The sequence below is a fragment of the Callionymus lyra genome, chromosome 3 (genome assembly GCF_982586985.1).
Source record: "Callionymus lyra chromosome 3, fCalLyr1.hap1.1, whole genome shotgun sequence".
In the NCBI taxonomy this organism is placed as follows: domain Eukaryota; kingdom Metazoa; phylum Chordata; class Actinopteri; order Syngnathiformes; family Callionymidae; genus Callionymus; species Callionymus lyra.
Genome location: NC_141820.1, coordinates 4,246,162 through 4,263,057, shown reverse-complemented (window position 1 = coordinate 4,263,057; position 16,896 = coordinate 4,246,162). Strand labels below are relative to the sequence as shown.

Genomic DNA, 16,896 nt, shown 5'->3' with positions numbered 1-16,896 from the left:
CGAGGTACAACTTGTCGCCTTTCATTGACACTGGACATGGCTTTGTCCTGGACCTCCCAAAGTCCAGCTCCTTGGACTTTGAGGTGTTCAGCTGCAAGGGGTTCCTCTCACTCCAGTCCACAAAGTCATGTATCAGACTTCTGTACTCGTCCTTGCTGTTGTCCCTGATGCATCCAACAATGGCAGTGTCATCAGCATACTTCTGGACAAGACTCGGCTCAGAGTTGTAGCAGAAGTCTGAAGTGTAGATGGTGAAGAAGAGGGGCCAGTACTGTCCCCTGAGGTGCTCCTGTAATGCACACCACTGTGTCAGAAGTGATGTCCTCCAGCCTGACATACTGTGGTCGATCAGTGAGATAGTCCGAGATCCAGGTGACCAGACCAGGGTCCACATGCATCTTTGTCAATTTGTCCTGCAGCAGAGTGGGCTGGGTGGTGTTAAAGGCACTAGAAAAGTCCAGGATCAGGATCCTCACTGAGCCACATCCTTAATCTATGTGAGAGTAGGTCCGATGCAGGAGGTGAAGTATGGCATCTTCTACACCAGGGGGCTTGTGCGTGCTGGACATGTGGCCTGAGATGTTTGAGGACCAGCCGCTCCAGTGTCTTCATCAGCGCCACTGGTCTGTAATCATTCAGCTCGCTCGGCCGGATCTTTTTCAGGACTGGAACTATACAGGAAGTCTTCTACAGGGTTGGTACTTTCCCCAGCATGGCTTCACCTCCTGCTTTGCTGACCTCATGGCGTCTCTGTCCCTGCTCCTGAAACCTTCTCTCTGTTAAGGACATCCTTGACCTCCTTTGTTACCAACGGCGTAAAATTAATTTATTATTAGGGTAACAGCGGACAGTCTCAGCAGGGGCGACAACGTCTGAGCAGAAATCTAAATATATAATCCGTTATATAGTGTTTCTGACCCTTGATGTCCTCTTGTGACTTCAGCAGCACATCCCAGTCTGTGGTGTCAAAACAGTCTCTGATGGCGTCCTCCACAGCTGGTCCACTTTCTGATTGTCCTAGTGGTCACAGTCTGTCTCTGCACCAGAGGAGTGTACTGTGACTGAAGGTGGACCAGGTTATGATCGACCTTCCAAGTGGAGGTCATTGTGCGAGAACCCATAAGCCAGGAACTCCTCCAGAGACCAGAGGTCTGACTGTGCCCCGGTGTCCGCAATGGTGGATATTTTTGCCCCCTGGACCGGGTCTTGGGAGTTGGCTCCACCTCCCAGTCCGACAGGCTCGTCGATTGATACGGTGATTGACCCCTAACTTGGCTCGCCAAACTTGGAAAGGGGCCGTTATTCCTGAGCCGTTACAACTACGGGATTAATGTCCAACCACCGTCATAAACACGAACAAGATGGCCGACTACCAACTCAGTCAACGTATAATGGTTATATACTACCACCTGGTGGCCAAGAGTATTCCACGAACACAACGACGAGTTTGTTGTGAAAATAATCACATGTCAATGATGCTTCAGAAGTGCTGATGTGTTTGTCCATCACTGTCATGGAAGCTTCTGTCAAGTGTGTGAAGCTGAAGACACCTGGAGGACATGTGCAGCATTTGGATCAGAACCAAGACTTGTTTGGATGAAAAGAACAAAACTAGATGAAACTGGATAATAAACAAGTGAAAGAGATAAAGCTGTGTTTGCGACAGGTGTGGCAGCAACAGGTGTGGCAGCGACAGGTGAACAAGACTGCATTCCTTCTTCTAGATCAACATTGTGATTGAACTTGTCAAACGTCTTTATCCTCGTGGCACATGTTGTGTTGTTGAACTATGTTATAAAAGTGTGAGTCAACAACACAGTATGTTGCACTGATGTCTCTGACAGACACACCTCCTCACTGACGGTTCATCAGTGTTTCCCTGAGTCTGGATCAGAAGCAGCTCAGCTCACCTGGAAGTTTCACCTACAAACATGGACACAAGTCTTCAGAGCAGAGAGCTGCTCACAGGTCAGTGACTTTTTTCATGCTGTTCATGATGTTCCCCAGTCAGAGTGTGAATGCATGAGTCAAGAGTGAGTTTGTGAGGTGAATAAATGAATCAAGAGTGAGATGAATCTAGAGTGAGGGGAATAAATTAATAAACAGTTAGATGTATAGATTAACCAAGAGTGAGTTTGTGAGGTCAATAAATTAATTAAGACTGAGGTGAATAAATGAAAAAAGATTGAGGTGAATACATTGATCAAGAGTGAGGTGAATACATGAATCAAGACTGAGGTGAATAAATGAATAAAGAGTGAGGTGAATACATTGATCAAGAGTGAGGTGAATACATGGATCAAGACTAAGGTAAAAAAATGAATCGAGACTGAGTTTGTGAGGTGAATACCTAAATCAAGAGTGAGGTGAATACATGAATCAAGAGTGAGGTGAATACATGAAGCAAGAGTGAGGTGAATATATAAAGCAAGAGTGAGGTGAATAAATTAATCAAGAGTGAGGTGAACACATGAATCAAGACTGAGGTGAATACATGGATCAAGACTAAGGTGAATAGATTAATCAAGAATGAGGTGAATACATGGATCAAGACTGCGGTAAATAGATTAATCAAGAATGAGGTGAACACATGAAATGACAGTGAGGTGAATACGTTTATTCACCTCACTGTCATTTCATGTGTTCACCAAGATCAAGAGTGAAGTGAATAAAGTAATCAAGAGTGAAGTGAATAAATTAATCAAGAGTGAGGTGAATACATGAATCAAGAGTGAGGTGAATAAACGAATCACGAGTGAGGTGAATACATGAAACGAAAGTGAGGTGAATAAAAGAATCGAGAGTGAGGTGAATACAATTATCAGGAGTGAGGTAAATAAATGAATCGAGAGTATTGTGAATACATGATACAACAGTGAGGTGAATAAATGAATCAAGAGTGAGGTGAATAAATGAATCAAGAGTGAGGTGAATACATGAATCAAGAGTGAGGTGAATACATGAATCAAGAGTGAGGTGAATAAATTAATCAAGAGTAAGGTGAATACATGAATCAAGAGTGAGGTGAATTAAACAATCAAGAGTGAGGTGAATACATGAATAAAGATTGAGGTGAATACATAAATTAAGAATGAGGTGAATAATCGAATCAAGAGTGAGGTGAATACATGAATGAAGAGTGAGGTGAACAAATGAATCAAGAGTGAGGTGAATACATGAATGAAGAGTAAGGTGAATAAATGAATCAAGAGTGAGGTGAATAAATGAATCAAGAGTGAGGTGAATAAATGAATCAAGAGTGAGGTGAATAAATGAATCAAGAGTGAGGTGAAAACATGAATCAAGAGTGAGGTGAATACATGAATCAAGAGTGAGGTGAATACATGATACGAGTGAGGTGAATAAATGAATCAAGAGTGAGGTAAATAAATGAATCAAGAGTGAGGTGAATACATGAAACGAGAGTGAGGTGAATAAATGAATCAAGAGTGAGGTGAATAAATGAATCAAGAGTGAGGTGAATAAATGAATCAAGAGTGAGGTAAATAAAGGAATCAAGAGTGAGGAGAATAAATGAATCAAGAGTGAGGTGAAAACATGAATCAAGAGTGAGGTGAATACATGAATCAAGAGTGAGGTGAATACATGATACGAGAGTGAGGTGAATAAATGAATCAAGAGTGAGGTAAATAAATGAATCAAGAGTGAGGTGAATACATGAAACGAGAGTGAGTTGAATAAATTAATCAAGAGTGAGGAGAATACATGATATGAGAGTGAGGTGAATAAATGAATCAAGAGTGCGATGAGTAAATTAATCAAGAGTGAGGTGAATAAATGAATCAAGAGTGAAGTGAATACATGAATCGAGTGAGGTGAATAAATGACTCAAGAGTGAAGGGAATACATGATACAATAGTGAAGTGAATAAATGAATCAAGAGTGAGGTGAATACATGAAACGAGAGTGAAGTGGAAAAAATGAATCAAGAGTGAAGTGAATAAATGAATCAAGAGTGAGGAGAATAAATGATATGAGAGTGAGGTGAATAAATGAATAAAGAGTGAGGTGAGTAAATGAATCAAGAGTGAGGTGAATAAATGAATCAAGAGTGAAGTGAATACATGAATCGAGTGAGGTGAATAAATGACTCAAGAGTGAGGGGAGTACATGATACAATAGTGAAGTGAATACATGAATCAAGAGTGAGGTGAATAAATGAATCAATGTTAATACATTTGATTTTTTCCTTTATTTAACAGGGACACTGCACAGCTTAGCATAGTACTTCAATTATCTTAAAAACAGGTTTGGTATAATTTGCTGCTGCTATGTCTTTAATTCTTGCACCAAATGTATGTGATGGATTCTGCACTGACTCAATAAACAAATATTAAATGCAGAGGTAATTTCATTACAATCACTGGTTAAATGTCCATGTATTTTCAATTCATGTCCAGCTCTCTCTTTGTGAATTCATTAACGTTCCTCAATATAAGTTTATTTCCCTTTCGTTCTTTAATAATGTCCATAAAAAAGTTGGTCTTTGCCTTCTTTGGTTCATTCACTTTGTTACGAAGACTACTAAAAACTCGTCCATCATTAATTGATTTAGTGCTGTTTTCACAAGTTGTCATTGAACCAAGGCAGGTTGACCTTGGGGTGTCCATTTCTGAACGTTTTGGTGTATTTTTCTTTAATTCTATTTATGGCATCTAACAATGATCCACAAGAGGCCTCTATATCATCTGTGAGTAGAACATCACTCCAATCAGTTTGGCTTATTTCTTCCTTAAATGCATTCATGTCCCGTTTCCTTATTCCATAGGAATGTTTAATTATCTCTTGCTGGTAAGTAAACCTGTTTTTTTGTCAACTTCTTTGCAACAAGAGTCATATTGTGATCCGACAAGCCAGTGAGGAGATAATAAGATTTAATGATCCTCTCAGGCTTGTTACTGAACAAGTTGTTACATCAGTCAGTATCAGAGAGTGAACACATGAATGTGTGGTTGAGCAACAACATGTTGTTTGTACTGATGAGGTTTTATTATAGTATCAACAAAACAATGATGACGAGTGATGATGCTGTTGTGTTTGTGTGCAGGTGTGGACACAGAGGAGGAAGATCCTGCCTCTAAAGAACTTCTGGGTGAAGACCATGACAGTCAGACCAGAGCTCAGAGGTGAGAAGATCACTTCTCCTGTCAGACCTTCAAATACTGGAATCATTTTCTCACTGTGTTCAGATCAAAGCTACATACATCTGCTGGACCTGGACCTGGACCTGGACCTGGACCTGGACCTGGACCTGGACCTGGACCTGGACCTGGACCTGGACCTGGACCTGGACCTGGACCTGGACCTGCTCCCAGCTGTGTGTCTCTGAAGAGTGACAGATCTATGGGAAGATTTATTAACTTCAAAGGTGAACAGAAGCATCAGAGGTGAGAGACAACAGGAGCAATATGAGAACATCTAGTAGTTATTTAAATATGCAGAGAAAACTATACAGTATATCTATACACATGAGAGGAAGAATAAAAATAATAATAATAATAATAATAAATCTTATATGAAACCATCTTTCAGGAGACTCAAGGTCGCTGCACAATAAAATCACAACTAGGATAAAATCACACAATTTAACCAAACCATTAAATTTCTTCTTTTAGGAATTACTTTTACTATTGTCCTGGATGAACTCCCATTTATGTTACGACCTGTCTGTCTGTCTGTCTGTCTGTCTGTCTGTCTGTCTGTCTCTCTGTCTGTCTGTCTGTCTGTCTGTCTGTCTGTCTGTCTGTCTGTCTGTCTGTCTGTCTGTCTGTCTGTCTGTCTGTCTGTCTGTCTGTCTGTCTGTCTGTCTGTCTGTCTGTTCCCAAAATATAATACAAAACCCAATAGAAAATACAAATTGGGAAAAACACTCTTCACTTCCACACTTTGTAATAATCAACTTAAATACTGGCTCACAGCCGTCAAAGAGGCAACAAAAGGAAAAGGCTGCTCAAGAGAACGCAGGCCAAGCAAACAACTACAATTTTACAACAATGAGTTAACGTTTAAAATATACAAACAAAAGAACCAAACTTAACTCCCAGTTACAGTGCATGGAACTGACCCTTCCTGTTAGAGGCTAAATCTGATCAGTGGAGGTCGTAACACATCACACCTTCAAATACTGGAAATACTTTCTCACTGCGACTTGTGTGTGTTCAGATCAAAGCTACGTACATCTGCTGGACCTGGACCTGGACCTGGACCTGGACCTGGACCTGGACCTGGACCTGGACCTGGACCTGGACCTGGACCTGGACCTGGACCTGGACTTGGACCTGGACCTGGACCTGGACCTGGACCTGGACCTGGACCTGGACCTGGACCTGGAACTGGACCTGGACCTGCTCCCAGCTGTGTGTCTCTGAAGAGTGACTGGTCTATGGGAAGATTTATTAACTTCAAAGGTGAACAGAAGCATCAGAGGTGAGAGACAACAGGAGCAACATGAGAACATCTAGTAGTTATTTAAATATGCAGAGAAAACTATACAGTATATCTTTACACATGAGAGGAAGAAGAAAAGAGACAGAGAGGGAGAGAATTAAAGCAGTGTTTGCAGTATTGCACTTAAAGCTATATTTTACATTCACCACAGAATATTGCATGTGCAGCTGCTGTGGGACAGACAGGTGCTGTTGGACTCATGAAGAAATCCACAACTTGATGTCAAATACAGTGAATTCATTTCACTGGATCATTCCATCTGTTGTTGAAGAAGTTTGTATCATGTGACGACCAACAGTCTCTTCAGTTGTTGAGTCAAGAAGAAGAATTCTAAATAGTGCAACTACTTTTCTTCTCCTCCACCTGAAGTCTTGTGAAACTTGACACACAACAAACGTGATGAAATATTCATCAAAAGTCAACTTTGATTTGAGTGTTTTTCTTGTGATGCAACCTTCACGTGGATCATATGAGCGCCTCAGATGAAGGTCACTGATGTGTGAGAGAAGATACTTCAAGTGATTTAAGAGTCACTGATTCAATGATTGAGGGAATGTTTGAGTCGTCAAAGACTGTTAGTTGATCCTCAACAATCATTCTTTCACTCACAGCTGTGTTTCTATCAGCAGTTAGTGACTCTTGGTGACTTCAACTGAAGATGTTCATGAGTCAATGCAGCTCAAAACTTCTCTTTTATTGAGCTTCACGAACTGCTCGTCAAAAGTGCTGCAGACAGTCGTGGAGGAAAGTCGACTCACAAGAGAAGAAGCAACAAACTGCAGCCATGAGAATGAAATCACGACTGAAGTGTGAGACAAACTTGGTTTTCCATGGATGTGGAAGATTCTATCTTAGGTGGTCTGCACATGGAAGAGTCAGAGTCTTGCTCAGATCATGGTGTCCTTGTAGAAGTAGACAGAACTTATTGACGGCCTGATGTTCTTCACAGAGAGGATCAGCAGGTCTCGGATGTTCTCAGTCTCCAGTGTGTCCAGCAGCATCAGACAGATGTGGACTCCACACTTCAGGTATGTTCAAGTCTTCAGCCTCACCTGCTGACTACAACAGCTGCTAACTCACCAGTCAGCTGCTTCTGCTGCTTCATGAAGCTCTGATCCTGGACAACTCCACCTGTCAGCTTCATACATGAAGTAGAAGGTCTGGTGTGGCTGAGACTCTTGTTTAGTTTTAGAGAGAAGATGAGATTTGAATGTGACTCAGACTCTCTGGTCCTACTCTTGAAGAAAGTATTGCTCAACAGGTCCTGGTTAGACTTGGACTGAGACATACCTCTGGTGACATCTGTAGGTCACATGATCAAGTCACATGTTTGTGTTTCAGCTGCTGGAGGACAAGGTCATGACCCTGGTGAAGGAGGAACTGGAGAGAGTGAAGAAGTTTCTCAGACCAGGTGAGCAGAAACACCTGGATGATGAGGAAGAGGAGGAGTTGAAGTGTGAAGAGGAGCAGATGAGGAGCAGCAGAGAAGATTTCTTGATGTTCATCATGAACCTCCTGAGGAGCATGAAGCAGGAGGAGCTTGCTGGTCTTCTGTGGGGAAGTAAGAGGATTTGAACCTTTAACCTGTTGAAAAAGAAAACTTGAATCTATTAGAACATTTGAGATTGAAATTCCTGCAGCTGCTGAGAAGATTGATCTTCAGCTTCTAGAATATTGAGATTCATGGGACTTCTCTTCTTCAGGAAGTCGTGCAGAAAAGTGTCGACGACGGCTGAAGAGGAGCCTGAAGAAGAAGTTCCACAGTGTGTCTGAGGGGGTCGCTAAAGCAGGAAACTCTGCTCCTCTGAATCAGATCTACACGGAGCTCTACATCACTGAGGGGGGCACAGACCAGGTCAACCAGGAGCACGAGGTCCGACAGATCGAAGCAGCCACCAGGAACCCGACCAGACCAGAAACCACCATCAGACAAGAAGACCTCTTTAAGGCCTCACCTGAAGGAGACCGACCAATCAGGAGCCTGCTGACGAAGGGCGTGGCTGGCATTGGGAAGACCCTCCTGACACAGAAGGTCACTCTGGACTGGACTGAAGGCAAAGCTCACCAGAACTTCCAGCTCATGTTTCCTTTCACCTTCAGAGAGCTGAACCTGCTGAAAGAGAAGAAGTTGAGTTTGATGGAACTTGTTCATCTTTTCTTTCCTGAAACCCAAGATCTCAGCAGCTTTGAAGAAGTCCAGGTTCTGTTCATCCTTGATGGTCTGGACGAGTGTCGACTCCCTCTGGACTTCCTCAACAGTCGGGTCCTGACAGCAGCTACAGAGTCCACCTCAGTAGACGTCCTCCTGACAAACCTCATCAGAGGGAATCTTCTTCCCTCAGCTCGTCTCTGGATCACCACACGACCTGCAGCAGCCAATCAGATCCCTCCTGAGTGTGTGGACATGGTGACAGAGGTCAGAGGGTTCACTGACCTCCAGAAGGAGGAGTACTTCAGGAAGAGGTCCAGTGATGAGGAGCAGACCAGCACCATCATCTCTCACATCAAGACCTCACGAAGCCTCCACATCATGTGTCACATCCCGATCTTCTGCTGGATCACTGCCACAGTTCTGGAGGACATGTTGAAGAGAGGAGAGACAGGACAGCTGCCCAACACCCTGACTGAGATGTTCATCTACTTCCTGGTGGTTCTGTCCAAAGTCAAGAAGATGAAGTACCATGGAGCAGCTTGGACAGACACAGTTTGGGATCCTGAGAGCAGCAAGATGATGGAGTCTCTGGGAAAACTGGCTTTTGAGCACCTGAAGAAAGGAAACTTGGTCTTCTATGAATCAGACCTGACAGAGAGTGACATCGACATCACAGCTGCTTCACTTCACTCAGGAGTCTTCACTCAGATCTTCAGAGAGGAGAGAGGACTGTACCAGGACCAGATGTTCTGCTTCATCCACCTGAGTCTTCAGGAGTTTCTGTCTGCTCTTCATGTTCACCAGATGTTCTTCAACTCCGAAGTCAACCTGCAGTCAAGAATCGTTGACATAGAAAAGTTCTACCAGAAAGAAATCAATGAAGCTGTAGAAAGTCCAAATGGACATCTGGACTTGTTCCTGCGCTTCCTTCTGGGTCTTTCTCTGCAGACCAGCCAGAGTCTCCTGACAGGTTTGTTGACACAGACAGGAAGTAGTTCCTGGACCAATCAGGACACAGCAAAGCTCATCAAGAAGAAGATCAGTGAGAATGTGTCTCCAGAGAGAGTCATCAACCTGTTCCACTGTCTGAATGAAGTGAAGGACACTTCTCTGGTGGAGGAGGTCCAACAGCAGCTGAGATCAGGACGTCTCTTCACAGATCAACTGTCTCCTGCTCAATGGTCCAGCCTGGCCTTCATCTTACTGTCCTCAGAGGAACATCTGAAAGTGTTTGACCTGAAGAAATACTCTACCTCAGAGGAGGTTCTTGAGAGGCTTCTGCCGGTGGTTCAAGCTTCAAATGAAGTTCTGTAAGTGGATCATTGAAACATCTCTGATATGAACCATGAATGTTTGATTTCCTTCTTCATTCAGGCTGAGAAACTCCAACTTCCTTTCTCTCTTCATGGTTTTTCTTTGACTTTGTTTTGTAAATCCATCATTTTCTAAAGTCACTTTTGAAACAACATCAACTTTTCATTTGAATTTCATGAGCAAACACTTGAACATGTGTCGTGAACACAAACACACAAACACACAAACAGTGAATGAACGACTGTATGTTTCTCCCTCAGGCACAGACAGGGTTTATTTTAGGCTTGACCCCGAAATCCAGCGTGAAAACTGAACATAAATGATGAAGAAAATGAAAAGTTAACACAGTGTTAATAGAAACTAACATTCAAACAAAACAACACCTCGTTGGCTGCAAAGAGAGAAAAGTCTTGTTTAATGTTTCTTCAAGTCCTTGAGTTTATGCAAATGAATGTCTCTGGAGCTTCTTCTTAGACTTTTGAACTCTTGTGAGATAAACAGAGAGGAAGTGGACTTTCAAAATAAAACTAAAAACGTTTCACAAGAAAATAAATAACATGAACTTAAATCCACTGCAAACTTCACAATAATACAAAGAATATTCAAAGTAGAAACAAGTTACGACAACAGTTAGTCTGAAGCTAAAATGAAAAACACCAGAAGATTCAATGAACTCATGACTTGTATGAAAACCATTCGATTTTCACTGATTATTATAAAACATTGAACCAGATGGAAACAAACTGATCCATATATTGATTGATGTCCAGAAACAACTTCAAAAATAGTCTCCAAACTTGACAAATGTTTCAAAAGTTGAAACTCATTCAGTTCATGTGAAGCAAACATGGAGAAGAAATGAAGGTGAATGTGACGGAGGATGATTGACACTCCATCTGTGTCACAACATAGATCCACTGGATCCAAAGATGGAGAGAATTCACCTTGAATTTTCTAACTGTAAACATTCAAATGAAGACAACAATGTTGAGAGAGTGCAGGAGTGTGAGTGACAAACACACACACATTGTTTGAGCTTGTATTACCTGCAACACCTTCACACTCACACCTGACACGGTTATGAATAATAACTTTGTAAACCTGTTCATATTGACTTTAAGGTTAAAAAAACAAATAGAATAAATTGACTGAAGTGAATCTTCACGATTGAATCAGTGTCTTGATTAAATTGAAGATATTTTTACTCTGGAAAAGAATTAAACACAACAATTGAGAGAAAACACACAAAAACACTGAGATAAGTAAGTGAATAGAAAAAGAATCAATGATGTGTTATTATGATCAATATACATGTAACAACCTTTTATTTTCATTTGTCTTTGTTGTTTGTTTTGTGACTTATTTTTCCTTATGTTCTCTTGTGTTTGTTTCTCATATAAACACAAATCAATCCTCTTGTTGACGACACTCGTCTCTTTCACAGGCTGATCAACTGTCGACTGTCAGAGAGAAGTTGTTCACTTCTGTCCTCAGTCCTCAGCTCTCCGTCCTCTAGTCTGACTCAACTGGACCTGAGTCACAACTACAAACTGAAGGATCCAGGAGTGGAGCTGCTGTCTGCTGGACTGAAGAGTCCACACTGTCACCTGGAGACTCTCAGGTCAGAACATCATGTCTTCAGCTTCAGAACATGTGAAAGTCAGAGTTGAGACTCCAGAGAGTCAAAGTTGAGTCTTCAGTGAGTTCTTCAATGAAGCAGATGATTCTAAGTGACCTCAGTCTTCAGCAGGTTCTACTTGAACTTGATTTGTTCTTCTGCTGGGTCGTGCTGTTCAGTATGTTGACACATATTTACTGATCTCAGATCCATTCAAAGACATTTGAGAGACTCTTGTGATGTCATCACTTGTTCTGTTGCTAGATTTCAATGCAGGGTAATGTTCATGGTGATGTGAGCATGTGTGATGAACACATCAGCAACTGTATGAAAAGTCAAACATGTTCTTCTTCATCACAATATTCAACAGTGTCGTCTCACATCCTGCTCATATCTTTCATTTCAACTCATCTCTGTGTCACCAACTCACTCCTTCTTTCTCTCTTCATGGTTTTTCTTTCACTTTGTTTTGTAAATCCATCATTTTTTAAAGTCACTTTTTGAAACAACATCAACTTTTCATTTGAATTTCATGAGCAAACACTTGAACATGTGTCGTGAACACAAACACACAAACAGTGAATGAACAACTCTGTATTATTATTTTATTTATTGATCCTTTATTCATCCAGGTTAGTCTCATTGACATTAAAATCTCTTTTACCAGAGAGACCTGGACAGGATGGACAGCAAAACATAGTTACACATAAAAACTATTTCATACAGTATTAAGTGCGTTGGTACAATATCAGAAAAGGATAAAAGATTACTGACTAAAAACATTCACACTTGCTGTTAGAGTCCGACGTCAAATTCCTGACAACAGCCTTGAATTTGTCAAAAGTCACTAGAGTCTCAAACTTGTGCTGCTTCTTCAGCTTCTTCCACGATGACGGCGCAGAAAACTTAAAAGCTGTTTTACCCAGTTCAGTACGAGCTGGAGGAACATTCATAACCTATAATCTCCTTGTAGATACAAACATGCCGATGACTAAGTCGTGGCGAAGAGAGCGAAGGCCAGTGACCTCTTGAGTATAGTGTGCAGTGATGGGTTAAGGGTCTTCAGTTTGTCATGAACCTCAAGGCTCCATGTTACACAGTGTCCAACATCTTTAGACAGTGAGCTGATGAATTCATGTACAACACATCTCCAGAATCAAGAACGGTCAGGAAGGTAGCTTCGACTCGTCGTCGTCGAGCCTAACCTTAGTTTCCGTTTATTTACCAGGTTTTGTATGTGAATTTTAAAGAGATGTGGTCATCAATCATAAAACCCAAGTATTTGTAAAAATACTCCTCAATTGCATGACCTTGGGAAGTTAAAATATTGTGATTTATCTCAATCTTTTTGTTATTTGAAAATACCATAAGTTTGGTCTTATCAGCATTGAGAACAAGCTTCAGTTGACAAAGCTGAGCCTGAACTTGATCAAAAGCACTTTGCATGAACTCAAAAGCCTTATTAAGTGAAGATGCAAAACAATACGTTACGGTGTCTAAAACTGAACCCTATTTTTACTCTGGAAAAGAATTAGACACAACAATTGAGAGAAAACACACAAAAACACTGAGATAAGTAAGTGAATAGAAAAAGAATCAATGATGTGTTATTATGATCAATATACATGTAACAACCTTTTATTTTCATTTGTCTTTGTTGTTTGTTTTGTGACTTATTTTTCCTTATATTATCTTGTGTTTGTTTCTCATATAAACACAAATCAATCCTCTTTTTGACGACACTCGTCTCTTTCACAGGCTGATCTACTGTGGACTGTCAGAGAGAAGTTGTTCACTTCTGTCCTCAGTCCTCAGCTCTCCGTCCTCTAGTCTGACTCAACTGGACCTGAGTCACAACTACGACCTGCAGGATCCAGGAGTGGAGCTGCTGTCTGCTGGACTGAAGAGTCCACACTGTCACCTGGAGACTCTCAGGTCAGAACATCATGTCTTCAGCTTCAGAACATGTGAAAGTCAGAGGTGAGACTCCAGAGAGTCAAAGTTGAGTCTTCAGTGAGTTCTTCAATGAAGCAGATGATTCTAAGTGACCTCAGTCTTCAGCAGGTTCTACTTGAACTTGATTTGTTCTTCTGCTGGGTCGTGCTGTTCAGTATGTTGACACATATTTACTGATCTCAGATCCATTCAAAGACTCTTGTGATGTCATCACTTGTTCTGTTGCTAGATTTCAATGCAGGGTAATGTTCATGGTGATGTGAGTATAACCTTTGGATCATCACACTTCTGATTCCACCAATGAAGCTGCTCGTGGATCACTTGTCTTTTATTTGTAAGATTCTGCACATAAATCAAAATACAGTTTGAGGATGGATCGCTCACACACTCGTTGCTCTCGCTCTAGAAACACCACACAATAAGTTAAACGCTAAACAATTAAACAAACATATACAATAAAACTGCTTCTAAACAAATATAAAATACGAAAATTGAAAGAAAAAGGTGTTTCTAACATATTTTTATACACTAATGCTCACAGAGCATCTCCTCCTCCTACCTCATCTCAGTCCTCGAGGCCATAGACATAATTACATGGACGCCGCATCGACTGCTGCCCTCACTAGAGCGGTGTGTATACAGGGCGGCCATCTTGGTACAGTGTCACTCGCTCCTACAGTGCATTAGGTCTATAGAGGAATGATGTGTTTTCACTATCACTAATCGCTCATTTGTCAAGAGTGCAGAACCCGATCACCAACAGCAAGAGACCCTAAGATGCCCCCAGCTCTGCGGTTATAGTTTTTGGCCAATTTGAGTAACTTCGGATAACTCCTGCTTCAACCGAGACACAAAGTCATGATGGTCAACAACAGTGGAATCAGGGAGAGCATGCTGGAACACAACATCAACAGGTTATCGTGGTGTCCTGCCAAACATGAGGAAAAAGGGTGCGAACCCAGTCGACGGATACCTGCTTAGCTTTTGAGAAATGATCAGTCACAACAAGTACGTCCACGCTTTGATTGACAGATTTCTCAGCGGAACAAAAATCAATGAAACCAATTCCAAAGCTGCAGATGTTTGAATGCATTCAAGGAGGACACGAAATGCAGGTTCTGGAGTTTTAGCAACAACACAGTGAAAAACAGCCCTTTACGTGGTTAATGATGTCACTCTCCAGTCCACTCCAGTGACACAGTGTGTGTCTGACCCTGATGACCTCTGAGTCATGTAAACCACGCAACACCTGACCTTTAATGAATTTGGGACGATTAACTGGAAGATTTTTTGTGTTTAGTTGCCTATGACGTTTGACATAATGAAACGCCATGTTTAGAATGTTGTCCTGTTCTTGCAGTCTGGCTTTTTCACTCTTAGTTAATGAGTCAGACTGAGTGATGTCCACAAGATGAGGAAGAGGAGGTTCTGTGCCTTCTTTCTGGCTCATTCCACCGGACATTTGTGCTTCAAAAACGGCTGATAATTCTTCAGCTGTCATGGAATTTTGTTGGTCTAGTGCAGGGGTGGCCAACCAGTCAGCGCCTAAGAGCCACATTTTTTTACTGTGTTACCTCAAAGAGCCACATCATGGGTCACATGAACATCATCCCTTCCTCACACACAGACCTCTGCTTAGCCAGATTTATTGTAAATGTCACACACCAACATGATAATGACAGAATTTGACTTCTACAGTCAGGGCCAGTCATTTTCAACAATGAACATTGTGTGCACTGTGTGTACTGTACTGTACTGTCTTACACACACAAACTCTCAGTTCAACCAAGTCCACAAACAAAATATAATAATTAAAATATTTTTTCTCTCTTACTATGCATGTTGCTTATTAGGACTTCTGTCATTCCTTGCTTTGAACAAACCTCTTCAGATCTGGCTTGTATTATTGCGCGTTAGATGAAAATACCGTATTGAACTCAAGCGAAGCGAACGCGCACACTGACCAAATCTGTGCCAACATAAAAACTAAATGTTCTGTAGCAAAGTCTTATCATAGAATCCCTCCCACCGGCACGGTCGCGGCGTTCAACTGAACTGAGAAAGGAATGAATCACTTCATGAAGTGATTTGGTTCAGTACGTTCACTCAAAAGATCGTTCGTTCAAACAAATCGTTCGTGAACGACACAACACTAGAACGTTAGAGCCGCATGAAACCAGGCAAAGAACCGCATGCGGCCCGGGAGCCACGGGTTGGGCAGGCCTGGTCTAGTGCTTCACCCTCATTCAAAGACTGCTCAATGAGCCTTTGACAGTTCGTAGTACACTTGAATGCACCATGCACTTTTTCATCTTCAAGGCCACACATCTTCTCCAACAATGAGACGTAGGTCTCTGTAACAGGTCTATGACCAATGCAAGACTGAACAAATGGTTCTCAAGGGCACCAGTGACCACATTCTTGTTGCCAGGTACATAGTTCGGATCAAAACTATAAGCTGCCAACTTGGACACCGATCTTTGTTCACATGCGTCCAACCAGGGCTTAGTCAAAATGTAGGTTAGGGGATTGTTATCTGTCCAAACTGTAAGATGTCTCACTTTTAGCCAGTGACTGAACTTATCACAAACCGCCAGAAACTCTAGCCGATGAGCAAGTTAATTCAGCTGTGAACGTGAGAGGCTTTTACTGGCAAAAGCCACTGGTCGTGCTACAGTGCCCCCTGGTGGCAACTGTGAGAGGACAGCACCTAACCCATCAAAAGAAGCTCTACAGCAGGAACAAGGGCTCTGTGAAGTCAGGGTGAGCCAGAGTGACACTGTGGACTGAGTCATGTTTAAGTGTTTGAATGCAGCCTTACACTCAGCAGAACAATCAACAGGAGTGAGTCTGATGAAACCTTTTCAATTTAGGTTTGCGTTTTCTGCCTCTGCTGTTACAGGAGACAGGATCAGAAACAAGATCAAAAAGTGGTTTGGCTTCAGCTGAACATCCCTCTATGAAATGGTGATAATACAGGACCATGCCAAGAAATGATCTCATCTTCTTTGCAGAAGAAGTGATTCCATCAGAGTCAAACAGATCAGGTTCTTCCACATCAACCACGGCCTGTATTTTATCAGGGTCTGTCTTTTACACCATTTGCACAAATAATGTGTCCTAAGAACCTTACAGATCTGCAAAGAAAGTTACATTTCCTAGGTGACAGCTTTAAGTTGTTAGCAGCAAGACGCGAAAAAAACATCTCCAACCGTTCAATTGCAACCTCCTCTGATGGAGCAAAAACCAGCAGGTCGTCCAGATAACACAAAAGAAAAGTTCTTATCACCAAATATGGACATCATCATCCGTATAAATGTTGCGGGGCTGTTGGTAAGACCCTGAGCATTCTATTATATTTGTGCAGACCTGTCTGGTGGGGCAGGGG

At 41.9% G+C, this 16,896-nt stretch overlaps 1 protein-coding gene across 4 annotated transcripts in view; it reads left to right on the top strand.

Moving 5' to 3' along the window:
* Positions 1-1,842: 1,842 nt before the first annotated feature.
* Positions 1,843-16,896, top strand: part of LOC148083052 (NACHT, LRR and PYD domains-containing protein 3-like) — a 177,604-nt gene continuing 162,550 nt past the window's right edge. For all 4 annotated transcript variants that reach the window (XM_087786174.1, XM_087786172.1, XM_087786171.1 and 1 more), the window contains exons 1-4: positions 1,843-1,968; positions 5,069-5,147; positions 5,211-5,408; positions 6,184-6,447. In XM_087786174.1, coding sequence (XP_087642300.1) covers positions 1,932-1,968; positions 5,069-5,147; positions 5,211-5,408; positions 6,184-6,447 — 578 coding nt within the window. In that variant the 5' untranslated portion in view covers positions 1,843-1,931. The remainder of the gene's footprint in view (positions 1,969-5,068; positions 5,148-5,210; positions 5,409-6,183; positions 6,448-16,896) is intronic.